The sequence below is a fragment of the Pelmatolapia mariae genome, linkage group LG3_W (genome assembly GCF_036321145.2).
Source record: "Pelmatolapia mariae isolate MD_Pm_ZW linkage group LG3_W, Pm_UMD_F_2, whole genome shotgun sequence".
In the NCBI taxonomy this organism is placed as follows: Eukaryota; Metazoa; Chordata; class Actinopteri; order Cichliformes; family Cichlidae; genus Pelmatolapia; species Pelmatolapia mariae.
The window spans coordinates 27009186-27028670 of NC_086229.1; the positions used below are offsets into that span (position 1 = coordinate 27009186).

The 19485-nt window shown below is 39.3% G+C and overlaps 2 protein-coding genes across 2 annotated transcripts in view; one reads left to right on the forward strand and one right to left on the reverse strand.

Annotated features, from left to right (window-relative positions):
* Nucleotides 1-19485, reverse strand: part of LOC134621491 (NACHT, LRR and PYD domains-containing protein 12-like) — a 328927-nt gene that overhangs the window by 233458 nt on the left and 75984 nt on the right. The window lies entirely within an intron of this gene.
* LOC135932496 (protein NLRC3-like) lies at nt 1058-16935 on the forward strand. The gene is made up of 4 exons (XM_065469983.1): nt 1058-1324; nt 4722-4837; nt 6970-7211; nt 15338-16935. The coding sequence occupies exons 1-4, from the start codon at nt 1058-1060 to the stop codon at nt 16933-16935; spliced, it is 2223 nt and encodes a 740-aa protein (XP_065326055.1).

Genomic DNA, 19485 nt, shown 5'->3' on the forward strand with positions numbered 1-19485 from the left:
TGCAGGTGAATTTTTGCAGGTGAATTTTTTGCAGGTGAATTTTTGTAGGTGAATATTTTTTGCAGGGAAATTTGGAGGATAAAAATTCAGTGTTATAAATTCAATGTCTAAAAATAGTTGGATTCTGATGATACTATATTTCTTCCATAGTGAAACCATAATCCAAGGACTAAGAATGTAACAATACCAAAAAATCATAATAGTCAGAACTATTAGTTTAATAATAAAACCAAGGCACTCGGTCCATGACCCACTACCATGGCAGGGACCTTCGGTAGACTCCTGGGTAGGCCAGAGGTGAGAAATAGAGAATTATTTTTATTATGTTATATCATTTGTTTGACTATTACTGGAGAAAATTTTGTTGTTTCATCTTTTTGATGTATCAAGGTGAACATTACAGCCATGCGCTGAGTCTCCTGAGCCAATCATGCAAAGTTTAGCTAGTAAACTAGTTTGATAGTGTAGCTCTTGGAAGTCTCATTTCATTTTATTGATACAAGTGTAACAGCATTTACATTTTTGATATTTAACTATATATACACCATTTCTTGAAGGAAAAAAATCCTCAGTAATGAAATTTAACTCACTTATGTCAAATATAATATTTCAGTCAAAATTCAAATTATTTATTTATATTTCATATCCCTTATAGCTGTGTGACTGTCGAACAGACAGATATTAATATAAAATGACCACTGGCTGAAAGCTTTAGTTATATTTAAGGGGACTATACCAAAAATAAACTAAGAAAAAAATTTGATACTTGTAAGTTTTGGATAACATTGAAAACAAACTGATGCAGAAAATATTTGTTTATTTGTCTTGATGCATGCTCAATCATCAATCATCCAGGTAAGTAAGACAAGGGTACGTGCACAGTATTACTAAACCAGACGGACTATCATGAGAAAATTTTGTCACTACTCAGTGATGAAAATACTTATGAGACCCTGAAACGAGACCCAACAGGCAGTACCCAGGGGAGTCTACACCAAGTCTGTATGGTTTACCAAAGATACATAAAAAGGGTGCACCTTTTTGACCAATTGTCTGTATGACCAACTCGGTCACCTATAACATCTCCAAGTTTCTGGCTTTGATCCTCAACCCGCTGGTAGGCAACTCTGAACACCACATCCAGAATACCTTGGATTTTGTTGAGGTCATAGATGTCATTACGGAGGCAGATGAAACCATGGTCTCGTACGACGTTACATCTCTCTTCACTTGCATCCCAGTCATGGAAGTGTTGGAGGTAGTCCATAAGAGATTACAGGATGACCCCAACCTCAGCAACAGGACCACTCTCAGCATCGACCAAGTGTGTTTGCTTTGGAACTGTGTCTTCATTCCACCTACTTCACATACAAGGGTCAGTTCTACAGGCAGAAACATGGGTGTGCCATGGGCTCCCCAGTTTCACCCATCGTGGCCAATTTGTACATGGAAGAAGTGGAAAAGAGGGCTTTGCTATCCTACCCTGGAATACCACCAAGCCATTGGTTCAGATATGTGGATGACATTTGGGTGAAAATCAAATCTCAGGACGTACTACATTTCACGGATCACATTAACTCGGTGGACCGACACATCAAATTCACCAGGGAGGATATGAAAAGTGGCAGGTTAGCCTTCTTAGACTGTGAGATTTCCATCAGTAATGGGGGACATCTAAAAGCTGACGTGTACCCTAAGCCTACACATACGGATCAGTATTTAAGGTTTGACTCTCATCATCCACTGGAGCACAACCTGGGTGTCATCAGGACGCTACAACACAGAGCGAACACCATCCCCACTGACACAGCGGCCAGGGAGGCAGAAGAACAGCACATCAAGAAGGCCCTGAGTAAATGTAGTTATCTCAGCTGGACTTTTGTCAAAGCTGGGAAGGTGCCAAAAGAAAGCTCCAGCCGATCCAGGAGAGAAGGACGACCGCTGCCCAAGCGAAAACCTGTAGTGATCCCATATGTGTCAGGAGTATCGGAGCAGTTGAGACACATTTTTTTTTTTCTAAACACCGGTTCCCTGTGGCTTTTAAACCCCAAAACACGCTGCACCAAAAATTGGTCCACCCCAAGGATCGGATACCCCGACACAAACAGAGTAACATAGTGTACGCTGTTAAGTGCAGGAGGATTGTCAGGATTTATACATCGGGGAAACCAAACAACCTCTGGCGAAGCGGATGGCACAACACAGAAGAGCTACCTCATCAGGCCAGGACTCTGCAGTCTATTTACACCTACAGGCCAGTGGACACTCTTTCAATGATGAGGATGTACAAATCTTGGACAGGGAGGAACGCTGGTTTGAGCGCGGATTCAAAGAGGCCATTTACATGAAATGGGAAAAACCATCTCTGAATCGAGGAGGGGGCCTAAGGCTACATCTGTCACCATCTTACAATGCTGTGATTGCAGCCATTCCCCAACTCTTTGTGAATGGTACTTATGGCCATTGATCAGTGGGTTTCGATCAGTGGGTTTTGGTCAGTGGTTGTCGACCAATGGTCATGAGAATTTGCATAATTAAGATCAAGGAACTGACCTCCCAGCCCATTGTTCCTTCAGTCGGCTGGTTTCAATCATTATGCAAATGTGCTGGAGAAACATGAAAACCTTATAAAATATTGATACACTTTATAAAGGGACAACTTCTCACAGCTCTTTAAAAAGTTTAAAGAGCTGTGAGACAGGAGGGAAACACAGCTGAAACACAGCTGGGGCAAATCAGGGCTAACGAGATAAGGGAAGCAAAACCAGACACATTAACATGAGACACAGACCTTCAAAGTAAAGCAGGAAACATAACACAGACACGGACTTGACAAGGGGATACAGCTGACAGGGGAGACAGAGCAACTAGAGAACACAGACATAAACCATAAGAGAGAACTCTAACAAAGAAACCAAAGACTAGAAATGATAAGTAATATCAAAATCAATATCAATATCAAGTTCAATTATATAATAAACTCAAAACTCTGGGTCGATGACCCAGGTCTCCTAACAATATTGTCTATTACTGTCAGGGATGCAATGATCCATGTGGTAAGTTGAATAACTTGATAACATAAAATCCTAGAGGCAAAGTGTTTTGCTTAAATTTTTTGTTTCATCCACAACTATGCAGGTCTCAGTTGGAAACGTGAACTCAAGTATTTCATCCACATTAGTTACTAAAAACAGACATTCGGTAGAAACATCTGGAAGCAGCATGTGAATAAAAAGTCTGACAGCAGCTGCAGTGATGATGCTTTCATTGTTTAATCTGTCTTTAACCAAATGGTGAAGAGCAAAGAGAAGAAAAGGTTTTTCTAACCTCCAAAACAGCAGCAACTCTTTCTGTAATCACCATTAAAATGGATAAAAGCTAACGGGGACCTTCATCAAAGCCCCTGATCAACAGACTACAATGAGAACCCCCCTCCCCCAAAGCGTCATAGTTGTTCCATCCACCACAGTTTGTTGTAGATAGACAAAAATCTGCAATAAAGATACAGACATTACTTACTGAACTTAACTCTGAAATGATGTTTGAATCAGGGAGCTCTTTGAAGTCTTGCGTGGCAGCGGCTGACCTGCTTTATATGACAGCAAGCAGGGGTGAGTCTAAAGGGGTGCATGGGGGTTCCATCTTGTTATGTTTTTAATACTCAAATTTCCCATCGAGGGGGCCAATGTGTGTTTATCATCTTTCATATCGAGTTGATTGGTTCAGCTGCCCGTCGCTACCAGATCTACTGCCCATTTGCACATGTGCGAAGGTAACTCCACATGGACAAACTGCCCGAAATGCGTTTACAGAAACATTTCAGGGATTTTGAGTCATTCTGCACTCCAGATGCATTAAATGTGTTTAAAATTTTAATCACGTTAATCGTAATGACGGATTAATCTGCATTAACGCGTTAATTTTGACAGCACTAATATTAACATGATTTTTTAACATCTCCACCATTAGAATGTCTTCTTTTTGCAGCAGGAAAATTTTCATCAAAGTTCAGCAAACACGAGAAAAAGCTGATACGCTCACTTAAAAACCAGGACAACCAGGACAAGAAAAAGAGGGGGAGGAGAGAGCAGCAGATTGATGAGGCAGTGAAGAGGAGGTGAGCGTTCGGCAGAGCAGAGCCAGGAGCCATTATACCTCAATAGAAGCTCTGAACTCACACTGTCAGCATGTCAGCACACAACCTCAAACATGACTGCTTCATCTACATCAAATAGAGTTTTTGTAAGGTAAAGACCCTAAAAATAACACAGAGAACCCCCAACAATCACACATCACCCTATGAGTACTTTTGTAAAATTGGCAAAAGAAACCTTATTTTTTAGCAGGAAGAACCAGAGACAATGAAGCTAATCTGAAACTGCTGGCTGAGGTTAAAAGGATCGGCAGAAATGATCTTCTTCAGCTTAATAATCAACAAAAGACCCAGGCAGGTTTAATCTGCATTAGAACTCAGCTCAATCATTACTCAAAGGAACAAACCTGAACCTATGTGCATGAATGCATCGTGTGTGTTTTATGGCTCCATCTAGTAGAAGTAGAGCAGCTGATGGCAGCTTCCTCTGCTTCACACTGCTATCTGACTGCATTCAACTGACACTGACATGAAGCAGGAAAGAAGGAGCTCATATTTGGACATTTCACATGATGGAAAGGGTGATTTCATGTGATGTGCACATGAATGATTTTTGTTTCCTCTGCAGGTGAAGGTAAAAGTGATTGTGAGCAGCATGGATCAGTGTGAGGACAGAGAGGAGGGAGTCCCTCCCTCTAAAAGCACTCTGTGTGGGGAACATGAGAGCCAGACCAAAGCTCAGAGGTGAGATGATCATCTTTAACTGTCCATGACTCTTCTCCATGTCACAGCTCAGCACTCACATCACTGCTCCATCATTATTCGCAGAAACCAACCTGGACCACCACCCAGCTCTGTGTCATATGAAAGTAACAGAGTTAAAGATATTATTAAGAGATTTGAGCAAAGACAGTCATCTGAGAAAAAGTAAGATAACATCAATAATATCAGCTGATATGCGATGAGGATTTTCCTGAAGATTTATAAATTTTTTAGGATCCATCAGAGACTGAAACCTGGACCTGAAGCCAGCTGTCTGTCCTTACAGAGTGATGAATCGAAGGGCATTGGTTGTACTCCTGCAGAGAGGTAATGTGTGTGTAAATGTTGTTGTGACTCAGTGTTTGTAAATAAATCCTCCGTCCTGTCTAATGTCAGCTCAGCTCTTTTTCACACACATTTCTATGTTCATATGTGAAGCAGTGTGTGTTGGAGTTTTTCCACAAACACAGCAGTCAGAGTGTAAAGAGTGGATGTTGTAGGAGGTGTTTCAGTTTAGATTTTGATCAAACTAATTTAAGTGTTTGTGGTGTTATTCCCATGACTGAAGAATCAATCCAGAAAAGTCAGTCCTGAGTAAATCCTAAATAGTCCAGATGAAACAAAGATGATGTGAAATATCCTAAATAAATAAATACGGGTGACATGTGATGAGACTCACTGTTCAATTCAATTCAATTCAATTTTATTTATATAGCGCCAAATCACAACAAAAGTCACCTCAAGGCACTTTATATTGTACAGTAGATACAGAGAAAAACCCAACAATCATATGACCCCCTATGAGCAAGCACTTTGGCGACAGTGGGAAGGAAAAACTCCCTTTTAACAGGAAGAAACCTCCAGCAGAACCAGGCTCAGGGAGGGGCGGGGCCATCTGCTGCAACCGGTTGGGGTGAGAGAAGGAAAACAGGATAAAGACATGCTGTGGAGGAGAGACAGAGATTAATAACAGATATGATTCAATGCAGAGAGGTCTATTAACACATAGTGAGTGAAAAAGGTGACTGAAAAGGAAAAACTCAATGCATCATGGGAATCCCCGGCAGCCTACGTCTTTTGCAGCATAACTAAGGAGGATTCAGGGTCACCTGGTCCAGACCTAACTATATCCTTTAGCAAAAAGGAAAGTTTTAAGCCTAATCTTGAAAGTAGAGATAGTGTCTGTCTCCTGAATCCAAACTGGAAGCTGGTTCCACAGAAGAGGGGCCTGAAAACTGAAGGCTCTGCCTCCCATTCTACTTTTAAATACTCTAGGAACAGCAAGTAAGCCTGCAGAGCGAGAGCGAAGTGCTCTAATAGGGTGATATGGTACTACAAGGTCATTAAGATAAGATGGGGCCTGATTATTTAAGACCTTGTATGTGAGGAGCAGGATTTTGAATTTAATTCTGGATTTAACAGGAAGCCAATTAAGGGAAGCCAAAACAGGAGAAATATGCTCTCTCTTTCTAGTCCCTGTCAGGACTCTTGCTGCAGCATTTTGGATTAGCTGAATGCTTTTCAACGAGTTTTTGGGACATCCTGATCACCCACAATAATTATTTTATCTGAGCTGAGCACTAAATCAGATAAAAAGTCTGAGAAATCAGAGAGAAACTCTGTGTAAGGCCCAGGTGGACGATAGATGATAACAAGTAAGACTGATTTCTGAGTTTTACAGCTGGGGTGGACAAGGCTAAGCATCAGGCTTTCAAATGAATTAAAAGTCTGTCTTGGTCTTTCGTTAATTAATAGGCTGGTGTGAAAAATTGCTGCCACACCGCCCTCTCGGCCTGTGCTTCGAGGTTTCTGGTAGTTAGAATGACTCGGGGTGTTGATTCATTTAAACTAACATAATCATCCTGCTGCAACCAGGTTTCTGTAAGGCAGAGTAAATCGATTTGTTGATCAATTATTAAGTCATGTACTAACAGAGACTTGGAGGAGAGAGACCTAATATTTAATAATCCATATTTCACTGTTTTACTCTTTGGTTCAGATGTGGATACTGTATTGTTCTTTCTTTGTGATTTTTTATGTTTAAGTTGTTTATTGCTGGTTTTTAGTTTGTTTTTCATCACTGACTGTGATTCATGTGCTTTCATGTTTTACAGCTCAAAGATGGAGGCGTCTGTTAAGGAGCAGCTGCTGGACATGCTGGAAGATTTAAGAAAAAAAGAGCTGAAAAATTTCCACTGGTTCTTGCAGAACGGACCTGGAGGTGATTTCACAACCATCAAAAAAAGCCATCTGGAGAAAGCAAGCAGAACAAAAACAGTGGATCTTATGGTGGAGACATACACTACTCACAATGTGATTGAGGTGGCGGGGTTGATTTTAAAGAAGATTAAAAGAGGTCAGTCAGAGAAAAAAAGAATAATAATATTACATGTTATGCTCATTACGGTATGCAGATACAACATTGTCACAATTATTTTCAATAAATGTATTAAACTGTTTTAGTCTGATTTCTTTCTGTCTTTTCTTATCAAATAATATTTGGGAACAAATGTTATATTTACATTATTTTGAAGCCAGGCAGGGTTTCTTTTTCAAAAAGACCAGTTCATGATTCAAGGTGCACTTTCCTCCAGCAGGAAGTCCTTCAGTCCAGGAAGCTTCATCACATTTATCAGAAGGTAAGAATTTATGTGTTTGCCTGTAGAGACATCAATATGGCAGAAACACATGAAGCCTGAGTTAACCAATCAGATCTCTGATTGTTTCCATGTGGTATCTGTGTAGGCTCAGTGTTGCTCTCCAGTATGACTTTCCAGCCAATGGCTGGTTAGTTAAATAATCTCTAACTTTTGTTCACTAGATTTAACAGCAGTTACCTCATATTCATTCTCTGGAGATACATCCAGTTAATACAGCGGACAACAGAGGTTTAGATGAGATGTAAGGATGGTTGATAGCAGATTCTAAAACAAAAAACAAAACAGTGACTTCACAAAACATTGAGGCAGTCAGAGTGACGTTATCCAGCCCTAACTATATACTTTAGCAAAAAGAAAAGTTTGAAGCCTAATCTTAAAAGTAGAGATAGTGTCTTTTTTCTGACTCCAAACTGGAAGCTGGTTCCACGGAAGAGGGGCCTGAAAACTGAAGGCTCTCCCTCCCATTCTACTTTTAAATACTCTAAGAACAACAAGTAAGACTGCAGTGCGAGAGTGAAGTGCTCTAATAGGGTGATATAGTACTACAAGGTCATTAAGATAAGATGGGGCCTGATTCTTTAAGACCGTGTATATGAGGAGCAGAATTTGGAATTCAACTCTGGATTTAACAGGGAGCCAATGAAGGGAAGCCAAAACAGGAGAAATATGCTCTCTCTTTCTAGTCCCTGTCAGGACTCTTGCTGCAGCATTTGGATTAACTGAAGACTTTTCAGTGAGTTTTTAGGACGTCCTGATAATAATGAATAACAGTAGTCCAGCCTAGAAGTTATATATTATTCTCTTATCTTAAATGACAGGGAAACTGAAATTCGACAAGCAAGGGTCTTCTGCCGACCTGCATTGGCTTCCCGTTAAGTATCATATTCAATTCAAAATCCTGCTGCTCACCTTTAGAATTATTAACAATATAGCGCCAAGCTACCTCATTGAACTTGTTACGGCCCTAGCTGGGCCTCCTGAAACTGCCCTTGTGTGGGTGTGGTGTTTTCTCTCCGCCTCTTCCTCTCTTGCTCCACCCCTCTGTCTCTCTCTTGCTCTTCTCTCTTCCCAGGACACAGCTGTGGCTTGTCAGGAAACAATAGAACATGTTTTATTGCATTGTCAGAAGTATGATGTGGAGAGGAGACAGCTGGTCAAAAAGCTGGACAATATGAAAGTGAAGTTGGACTTGTTTGATTTATTTCGCGTGAGCTCTATGAGTAAAAGTTATCAAGCTGTATTTTGGTTTTTAAGACAGACCCATTTGTTCGGGAGAATTTGAATATTTTCTTTTATTTTGATTAATTAATTTATTTGTTTAATTATTTATTTATTTATTTTGTGGTTTTGGTCCACACTCCACACCAGTTGGTGGCGGTAATGCACCATTTTGCTGTTTGCCAATCGCCAATAAACTCTATACAGAAGAAGAAGAAGAAGCTGTGGCTTGTGCGTGGCTTGTTGTGAGTAGCTCAGCTGAGCAGTGTGGAGGTGGGAGAGACTTCTGGTGTTTTCCCTCTGGGCTGGCCAGTGTGTGATACTGGTCTAGGTGTGGAAAAGGCCTGCTGTGTGTTTGTGAGCAGCTGCACCGTGCGTGGCTTGTTGTGAGTAGCTCAACTGGGCAGTGGTTTTTCTTAAGTGACGGTGGCCTCCATTACTTGGTTTGGCCTGCCTGGTTATTGCTAATAGCAGCGCTGCTGTCTTTTTCTGTTGAAGCCTTATAGTTGTTTTCTTTGTTGAAGTTGTCACCATTTCCTTGGGTTGACCTGTCTGATTTATCATTAAAGCAGCGTTGCTGTCTCTTTCTGTTGTTACTGTTTATATGATTATTGGGTTAATTGATTATAATAAAGAGATTTATTTTGTGGTAAACACCTCTGCCTGCCGTCCTTTTCATTCCAACCCGGAACCAAATGTTACTGTCCCCCACCCTCTTCGCCTAGCTTTCATGTGGGGACGTAACAAACTACTTAGATTATACACCCCTATTAGTGCACAAAGATAATCTTCCCAGTCAGTCTTGGTACAGCCAAGATCCCGGCTGAAGACTAGAGGTGACCGGGCTTTTGCCTTGGCTGCACCTGATCTGTGGAATAATCAATCAATCCTTCAACTCACGGTTAAATGCCTATTTATTTAGCCTCACCTTTTCTGTCACTTAATGCTTGTTTGTTAGTTAGTTTAATGCTTATTTCTACATTTGTTCTATTCATAACTACTTTTAATCATTTTTAAATTTTTGACTGTTTTATCTTTTACAATACTGTTCTGTTATGCTTTTATATGTATTTCTTTTGCTTCTGTGTTTTTAATGCTATTAACCTGCTAGCATGTTGGGTACTTTGCCATGGCCTTCATATTTCCCTATTACATACATCTGACCCTGATAAGCACTTTTGTATAACCTTGTTTTTAAATATGCTATATAAAAAAAGTTTGCTGTTGTTGTGTGTTATCTGGCTTCATGGATAGATGAAGTTGGGTGTCATCTGCATAGCAGTGAAAATGCATACTATGTTTTGTGATGATATTGCCTAAGGGAATCGTGTATAAGGTAAACAGAATTGGTCCTAGCACTGAACCCTGTGGAACTCCATAGTTAACCTCACTGTATGAAGAGGACTCTCCATTTACATGAACAAATTGGAGTCTATTAGATTGATATGATAAAAAAAACCGCTGCAGCGCAGTACCTGTAATTCCAACAGTGTGGTCTAATCGCTCTAGTAGAATATTATGGTCAAAAGTATCAAACGCTGCACTGAGGTCTAGCAGGACAAGCACAGAGATGAGTCCACTGTCAGAGGCCATAAAAAGATAATTCATAACCTTCACTAAAGCTGTTTCAGTACTTTAATGAGCTCTGAAACCTGACTGAAACTCTCCAAATAAGCCATTCCTCTGCTGATGATCTGTTAGCTGTTTGTAAACTACTCTTTCAAGAATTTTTGAAATGAAAGGAAGGTTAGAGATTGGCCTATAATTAGCTAAGACTGCAGGGTCTAGAGGTGTTTTTTTTTTTTTTTTTTAAGTAAAGGTACATGGCCGATTATTAGAGATTGAAGCATTAATTGATGGCAGGACTTCTTTGAGCAGTTTTGTAGGAATGAGATCTGAAAGACACATTGATGGCTTGGAGGAAGTAACTATTGAAGTTAACTCAGAAAGATCAATTGGAGAAAATGATTAGATAAATATAAATGGTACTGAATGTTCGTGTAGATAATGTTATATTTGTAACATCTATAATGAACTTTGCTCAACATTGGCAACAAAAAAGAGGAGACGGAACTTAGCTTGCTCAGTTTATTTTAAAAGAATTCCATAATCATAGCCTGACTAAAAGTACACATTTGTTGGCCCTTTCCCCCAACTAACAGGACAATCTCTGTGCTTCCAATGGCTATCTTCTTTGATTATTTTTTGAATTGAATTGAATTTTTTTATTTCAGTCAACAATAACAACAGATTATAATTTTACATAAAAGTACTCAAACAGTAACTGAAAAAGGAATAGGCTGAAGCCTTGTGGCTTATAATTATCCTATCCCTTACCCCCTAAAAATAATCAAATCCTTAACCAAGAAAATAAATAGCACTGATAAATAAGTTACATAACAGTTTGAAAGAAATCAATGATAAATCAGTAAATTAACTCAACAGTTTTTTTTAATCAAACCAAAATTCTATAACCTTGTATAATACAAATTTTTAAAATCTTCCTGAAAAATGTCAAAGAAATACAAATCTTTAGTTCATCATTAAGTCCATTCCATAATTTCACTCCCAAAACTGACACACATCTATACTTAACATTGGTTCTCACTTTAGGTATTTTAAACTTATAAGACCCCCTCAAATCATATTTTCCATTTCTTAGTTGAAACATACTTAAAATACAAATTGGAACATTCTTTTTCATCACTCGATATATCATTTCTAAAGTTTTAGAATATATAATGTCCATGAATTTTAACATAGATGATCCTACAAAAAAACTGGTTGGTGGACTCCCTATATCCAACTTTATTTATTATTCTAATAGCTCTTTTCTGCAATTTAAATATTGAATCCAAATATGTTTTGTATGTGTTCCCCCAAATTTCTGCACAATAGGTCATATAAGGCAAACAAAGGGAAGTATACAATAAATAAAAGCAATTCTTATTCACAAAATCTCTTGTTTTATAAAGAATAGAAATAGACTTAGATAATTTCCGTTTCACATGTTCTATGTGGGGCTTCCAACAAAGTTTATCATCAATAATTACTCCTAAAAATTTTGTCTCATATACTCTTTCAATTTCAACATTATTTAAATAACATTTTACTTTAATATTACTTTTACTACCTCCAAATAACATTTTTTTTTTTTTTTACTTTCATTCAATGATAGTTTATTAAATACAAACCATCTATTCTTCATGAGTTCTGTTTCCACTGTTTTAAGTAATTTCTTTATATCCTTTCCAGAGCAAAATAAGTTTGTATCATCAGCAAACATCACATATTTTAAAGTATCACTGGCTGTACAAATATAATTTGTATAAAGTAAAAAAAACTTAGGTCCCAAAACAAATCCTTGCGGAACTCCACAAGTTACTTTTCTAAGTTTAGATTTCATGTTATTAATACTCACATATTGGAACCTATTATTCAAGTAACTATTTAACCAAAATTGTACAACACCTCTTAAACCATACCTTTCACACTTCTGTAAAAGTAAAGAATGATCTATCGTATCAAAGGCTTTACGTAAATCAATGAACTCACCTATTCCAAACTGTTTTTCATCCACAGCCGTTGCAATATTTTCAATAAATTCCATCACAGCTAGAGATGTTGAGCGATTTCTTCTGAACCCATACTGATGATCAATCAAAATAAATCTTCCAAAAGTGTACCATCAGAAGCATTATTCACTTTCTGCTCATTCAAGTACGTAGCTACTCAGTCATTAAAGTAGACTTAAACTGTACAAGCAAAGTTCCTCCAACTGTTAAAATGTACTTACTCCAGATTCAACCTGTCAACGGTTAAACAGGACTCTTAGCCCGCAAAAAAAAAATCCACAAAAGTTAGGCTTTTCTGTTTCTGTGCAGCTGAAACCTGCCAGAAAATGGCCCACCAATAAACGAACAGTACTCACACTCACCAGGTGAAGAATAAAAAACTAGAACCGACTTACATGTGTGGACAACATAACAAATGCCTCCCCCTGGAGAGTTGAAGTGCTGTGTTGTCTCCTTTTACGGGTGCCTTCAAAAATAATTCATAGCTACAAACAAGGCCCATTTGTCACCAACTTGGCTCATCGCTGGCAACAACAAGAGGAGGCGTCACAGACACAACTTAGCTTGCACAGTTAGTTAATTTTACAAAGAATACATAATGGCCTGAATAATGGTACACATTTGTGGAGAAATGCCTTGCACTGAAAACTTAAACGCAATGAGAACACATTGTAAGAAGACGTCTGTAACATGCCAATATGAGGTTGGCAACCTAATCCTCCAAAAGAGAGAGTGAAGGCCAAAGACATTGCAAGATTTGGCTTTTACACTCTGGCTTTTACAGTATAAAAGCCAGAGTATAACTCTTATCTTCTCTTTTCTTTTCAGGAAACACTGTTAAATTTTCAGTTTTTATGCCATATGTTAAAACAAGATCGAGAGTAGGGGTACTCGAACTCAAATGAGCCGCGGGCAACTTCTGGCACCATCATCTCATTGGAGGTTGCTTTTGTGTTCAAGTATTACAAAAAACAAGAAAACACCCACTAATATTTCCAAAAATGTAGTGTTTTGTTTGTTTTTTAAAAATTCAAATATTCAATAACAAGACAAAACCTGCAAAAATGAACATACTTTTTTTTTCTCACTCTTAAATAACTGAAGTATTTAATTGAACTTCTAAATAAACACATTGGTAGTCTCTTTCTGGTCAGACGCTTGGCAGCACTTCTGCTATAATTTTGTTTGTATTTAACAAACTAAAAATGCAGATATAAGCGTACATATTGGCTTTAGACTGCTAATGGAATTTGTTTTCTTTCTAAATAACTCTCTGAACTAACACAGCCAATCCCTCAACATGTTTATGCTCTCTTGTTACCTCAGCCAGGTCCGCGGCTGCGAACCATAATAAAGAGACCTCTAATACATCGGGTTCTGTGTCGGGCTTCATAGCTGGTAACCAGCTTTACTGTCAGGGTCAACTTCGCTAGTGAGAGACAGAGAGAGGTGTTCAAAGACTGCTCCAGCAGAACTTATAGTTTCGGAGAAAAAGATGAACACAGTGTATAGTTGAGCTTTAACAGCTTACTTACTCCTGGGCTCGTCCGGTACGCCTGTTAGCTGCAGTGGTTATTATTATATTTACATGCCTCCATCTCCCGTTTCTGGTTGGTGACAACTCGTACTGTTCGACTCTCCTGTGTCTTCCTCCCTCACGCTCACAGGCACATAACGGGTATGGCAGTGAATTCTCCTTGCAGCACGAACTACACTGCCCATGAGGCTACATTCTTTAGGGCTATCCGTGTAAAACTCTGCTTAAATTGCCTTCAAATTAAATCCTTTTTCACATAATATGTCTTTTTATATTTCTTCACGTCAATATGCAGGACGCGAGTTGAGGTGACGTGGGCCACAAATGGCACGCTGGCCGCAAGTTTGAGACCCCCAATCAAGATTGTGATTAAAGCGGTGGGTGGGTTCCTTTACATTTTGGGAGAAGCCAATTGAGTCTAATAACAGATTAAATGCCATGTTAAGGCTGTCAGTTTTGAATGGATCCCTTAATAATTTTTTTTTTAAAAGCATCCGATATATCTAAAATTTAATGTATCTAACCGTTGTAACATACAATTTTAGTGCAAAGAGTTGGATGAGCAGAAGGCCCAATGTGGTTTGAAAAGAAAAGACCCACATATCTGATGAGATATTTAAAAAAGTTTTCAAGATGCAAATAAATCTGTACTTGAATAGTTGTTGGCACTGTTTGAACCACAATAAACTAATCATTTTATCTGCTGTTTTTAATTCGTGTGTCAGCTCCTTCAGGTTAAACTCAAGTGTACTCTGAAGAAGAATTTCCAGTGTGTGTTTGAGGGAATTGCTAAAGCAGGAAACCCAACCCAACCCATAGCTGCATCTTTGGGCTAAAATTGATTAAAAAAAACTTAAATTAGCGAATTCCGCCCTCTACAACACTTATACCGAGCGACTCCGTTAACAACAGACTAAAATGTAGCAGTTTGGCTATATTCACATTGGTGCTTGTGGTCATTATAAATTTTTCATCAGCTGAGAGCAACGTGGCAGTGACTTACCTCTGTCCATGCTGAAAGGAGCTATGAGCAGGGGAAAAATGCACATGCTTACATCACCACACAGCGCACACGAACACAAACAGTCAGAGTCAGATCACATAGGAAGGTGATTAAAACACAAAGTAGAATATTTAATCAAACAAAGCATGTTTTGGTGAAATTGAAAAGTATAACCCAAATGCTACACAAACATCTAATTAATTTAAACAAATGTTATTAAGATCCAAATAAATGGGTATATAGGTTAATGGCAATGTATAGACCATAGTAGACTAATCATCTGAACTACTGTTTTTAATTCAGAGACTCTTCAGTGGTGTCAACTTAAACTGAAGTCTAACCTGAAGGATCAGTTTGAGTGTGTGTTTGAGGGGATCGCTAAAGCAGGAAACCCAACGCTTCTGAATCAGATCTACACAGAGCTCTACATCACAGAGGGAGGGACTGCAGAGGTCAATGATGAACATGAGGTCAGAAAGATTGAAACAGCATCCAGGAAAACAGACAGACCAGAAACAACCATCAGACAAGAAGACATCTTTAAAGCCTCACCTGGAAGAGACAAACCAATTAGAACAGTGCTGACAAAGGGAGTGGCTGGCATTGGGAAAACAGTCTTAACACAGAAATACACCCTGGACTGGGCTGAAGACAAAGCCAACCAGGACATCCAGTTTATATTTCCATTCACTTTCAGAGAGCTGAATGTGCTGAAAGAGGAAAAGTTCAGCTTGGTGGAACTTGTTCATCACTTCTTTACTGAAACCAAAGAAGCAGGAATCTGCAGCTTTGAAGACTTCCAGGTTGTGTTCATCTTTGATGGTCTGGATGAGTGTCAACTTCCTCTGGACTTCCACAAAACTACAATCCTAACTGACCCTAGAAAGTCTACTTCAGTGGATGTGCTGCTGATAAACCTCATCAGGGGGAGAATGCTTCCCTCTGCTCGCCTCTGGATAACCACACGACCTGCAGCAGCCAATCAGATCCCTCCTTACTGTGTTGGCAGAGTGACAGAGGTCAGAGGGTTCACTGACCCACAGAAGGAGGAGTACTTCAGGAAGAGATTCAGAGACGAGGATAAGGAGCAAGCCAGCAGGATCATCTCCCATATCAAGACATCACGAAGCCTCCACATCATGTGTCACATCCCAGTCTTCTGCTGGATCACTGCTACAGTTCTGGAGGATGTGCTCAAAACCAGAGAGGGGGGACAGCTGCCCAGGACCCTGACTGAGATGTACATCCACTTCCTGGTTGTTCAGGCCAAAGTGAAGAAGGTCAAGTATGATGAAGAAGCTGAGACAGATCCACACTGGAGTCCAGACAGCAGGAAGATGATTGAGTCTCTGGGAAAACTGGCTTTTGATCAGCTGCAGAAAGGAAACCTGATCTTCTATGAATCAGACCTGACAGAGTGTGACATCGATATCAGAGCAGCCTCAGTGTACTCAGGAGTGTTCACACAGATCTTTAAAGAGGAGAGAGGACTGTACCAGGACAAGGTGTTCTGTTTCATCCATCTGAGTGTTCAGGAGTTTCTGGCTGCTCTTCATGTCCATCTGACCTTCATCAACTCTGGTACCAATCTGCTGGAAGAAAAAACAACCTTCTGGTGGTATAAACCATCTCTCCACCAGAGTGCTGTGGACAAGGCCTTACAGAGTTCAAATGGACATCTGGACTTGTTCCTCCGTTTCCTCCTCGGTCTTTCACTGCAGACCAATCAGAGTCTGCTACGAGGTCTGCTGACACAGACAGAAAGTAACTCACAGACCAATCAGGAAACCGTCCAATATATCAAGGAGAAGCTCAGTAAGAATCTGTCTGCAGAGAAAAGCATCAATCTTCTCCACTGTCTGAATGAATTGAATGATCGTTCTCTAGTGGAGGAGTTCCAACAGTACAGGACTTCAGGACGTCTCACCACAGGTAAACTGTCTCCTGCTCAGTGCTCAGCTCTGACCTTTATGCTACTGTCATCAGAAGAAGATCTGGATGAGTTTGACTTCAAGAAATACTCTACTTCAGAGGAGGCTCTTCTGAGAATGCTGCCAGTGGTCAAAGCCTCCTACAAAGCTCTGTAAGTAAATATGTGCTCATCACTTCAATCTTAAAATCATGGGAAATAAATCAGGTGTGCTCACTTCGAATAACACAAAAGCAAAAATAGTGAATTAAATGATCTTCAGTCACTCAGTAAATATATGGTAGTTTTAATGTTTCAGTCCAGCAGGATGTGTCAGCATTTCTGAGACATCTTTTTCTGTAACTTTTATCAAAGGATAATCCAGACCCACCCTAAAAGAACATAAGCTCTGATCCTTCAGCCTCTCTGATAGTTTTATCATCCTCGGGGTCTTCACTTGCCTCTAACAACCAGTAGTTTAGCTCTGTTCTTTTTAAAGCTACCAGACTGTACTTTCATCTTTTTCAAATGTTTGTAATTGAAGGTCCAGTTTGTCGCTCACTTTTATTGCAATCCTCAATGTCGCTCTTTTTTTCAAATGTAAATCTGTTACCGCTGTGGGGCCAGAACAAGATAATGAACCCAAATACAGACAAAGATGGAGGAACTGAATATTACTAAACACGAAGGCTTTATTTACACACGGGAACTTGACACCTGGAATTTTTAACATGAACTGTGAACTATGGTGGAAGTCAGGTGCTTAAAGCTGTGAACATGAAGTGGGCTCTACGGTAGGTTTCAAGAAACAGGTCTGTGTTCAAAAGATGGTGATTTAAATCACTGTAACAGAGGTAGAGAAGCATCAGAAAGAGCACTGTTGGAGGATACGGTAAGTGAACGAGGTTATCTTCAATGTCTTACTTGTCAGCAGGTGGAAAGTGACTTGGGGAAGGCACATGGTGATGTCTCGGTGAGTACTCGTTAGCTTTGAATCCAGGCATAGTGGTCCAGTAAGTCTGAGACGAAAGGCATTAATGTGGCTGTGAATGAATCGAGAACACCAGCATCCAGGAAAACGTGACAGAACTGCAACGGTGAGTAGATGATCTGAGGATTAGGAGGTTAGCAGACAATTTGGTGAATACTTATTGTGAGTGCTGGTGTTATATTCAGCCTAGTACATCAGTGCCAGGTGTGGACAATGGACAGGCTGATCAGGCTTCACCCAAAGGCAGAAACAGAGTCACTCACAAAGACCATGACAGCAGCAACTCAGCAGTCTTCAGTCTTCAGTTGTACAAATGTTTTGTCACTCATCCAAGTGACCTCTTCAGTTTCAGCTGACTGCAGATTTCCCTTCATCTTATAAACAGGACATTTGCATAATGACACTGAAGAAGTGTCACTAAATCTACCTGCTCTTCACTGGTTTTACTTTAGATACACTGGTATAATTGTGTTTATTTTGAAATATTTTTCTTCTGTTACACCTAAATTCTTAAAAATGTTTAAAAATGAATTTTGCATTGTTGTGTACTCATTTGTACACATTTGATTACCTAGGTTCAACATTTTATTTGATAATAAATACTATTGTTTTGTTGTTCTTGTTGTTTTTTGTAGGCTAAGCAGCTGTAACCTCTCAGAGGAAGGCTGTGAATGTTTGTTGTCAGTCGTCAGCTCCCAGTCCTGTAGTCTGAGAGAGCTGGACCTCAGTACCAACAGCCTGAATGATTCAGCAGTAAAGCTTCTGTCTGCTGCAGTGGAGAGTCCACATGCCAAACTGAATATTCTGAGGTCAGATCAATTTGTATTTGTTTTGGTTTTGTTGTTTATATGTTTGGTTTTTGTTTTTATCAATTGAAAATAAATCAAACAATTTAGCCAATAAAGGTAAACTTTACCATTTATTGTTGTTTCGTACCATTTTTATTCATTTCTGTTAAAGTGAAATTTCACTAACCTACTCTACACAAAACAATAAGGATTCTTCAGAATTAGTTATTGAACTCTGATTACACTTTACCAACAATCTTTGTTCATGTTTTCATTTTCAGACTCAATGTCTGTGAACTGTCAGAGGAAACCTGTGAAGCTCTGTCCTCACTTCTCAGTTCTCATTCCTCTACTCTGAAAGAGCTGGACCTGAGTATCAAAAACGTGCAGGACCCAGGAGTGAAGCTTCTGTCTCCTGGACTACAACTTTTGAAGTGTAAACTTAATAATCTGAGGTCAAATGACATTTTCTTTTTTAAAATGAACCAAAAAAATATTTTATCCATGTTCATCCATAAGATGTTGTATCACGTATGTTAAGGTTTCCTTCAAAACTAAAACGATGGAATGTAATATAGTAAATACAATAACAAACTTTATATGAGTTTTATAGATTGTCTATTATATTTCAGACTGAGTGGGGGCAACATCTCAGAGAGAGGCTGTGAAGCTCTGTCCTCAGTCCTCAGCTCCCAGTCCTCTAGTCTGAGAGAGCTGGACCTGAGTAACTCTGACCTGCAGGATTCAGGAGTGAAGCTTCTGTTTGCTGGACTAAAGAGTTCAAAGTGTGCAGTGAAAACTCTCAGGTCAGGATTCAAACCTTTCCAAACTTTCCCACACACAATCATTTAAAATGTGATCATAAGTTGAAAACATTGGGTCAAATGACCCAGGACCATGACAATTAGACTCTGAATTACTGCATATAATTGGACACAATTATATATTT

Bases quoted from the DNA above. Each gene is read 5' to 3' on its own strand.
- LOC135932496 (XM_065469983.1), top strand. From the start codon at position 1,058: ATGACCAACTCGGTCACCTATAACATCTCCAAGTTTCTGGCTTTGATC. The intron at 1,325-4,721 runs GTGTGTTTGCTT...TTTCCTCTGCAG, and splicing joins CCACTCTCAGCATCGACCAA to GTGAAGGTAAAAGTGATTGT. The intron at 7,212-15,337 runs GTCAGTCAGAGA...AGATTGAAACAG, and splicing joins TTTAAAGAAGATTAAAAGAG to CATCCAGGAAAACAGACAGA.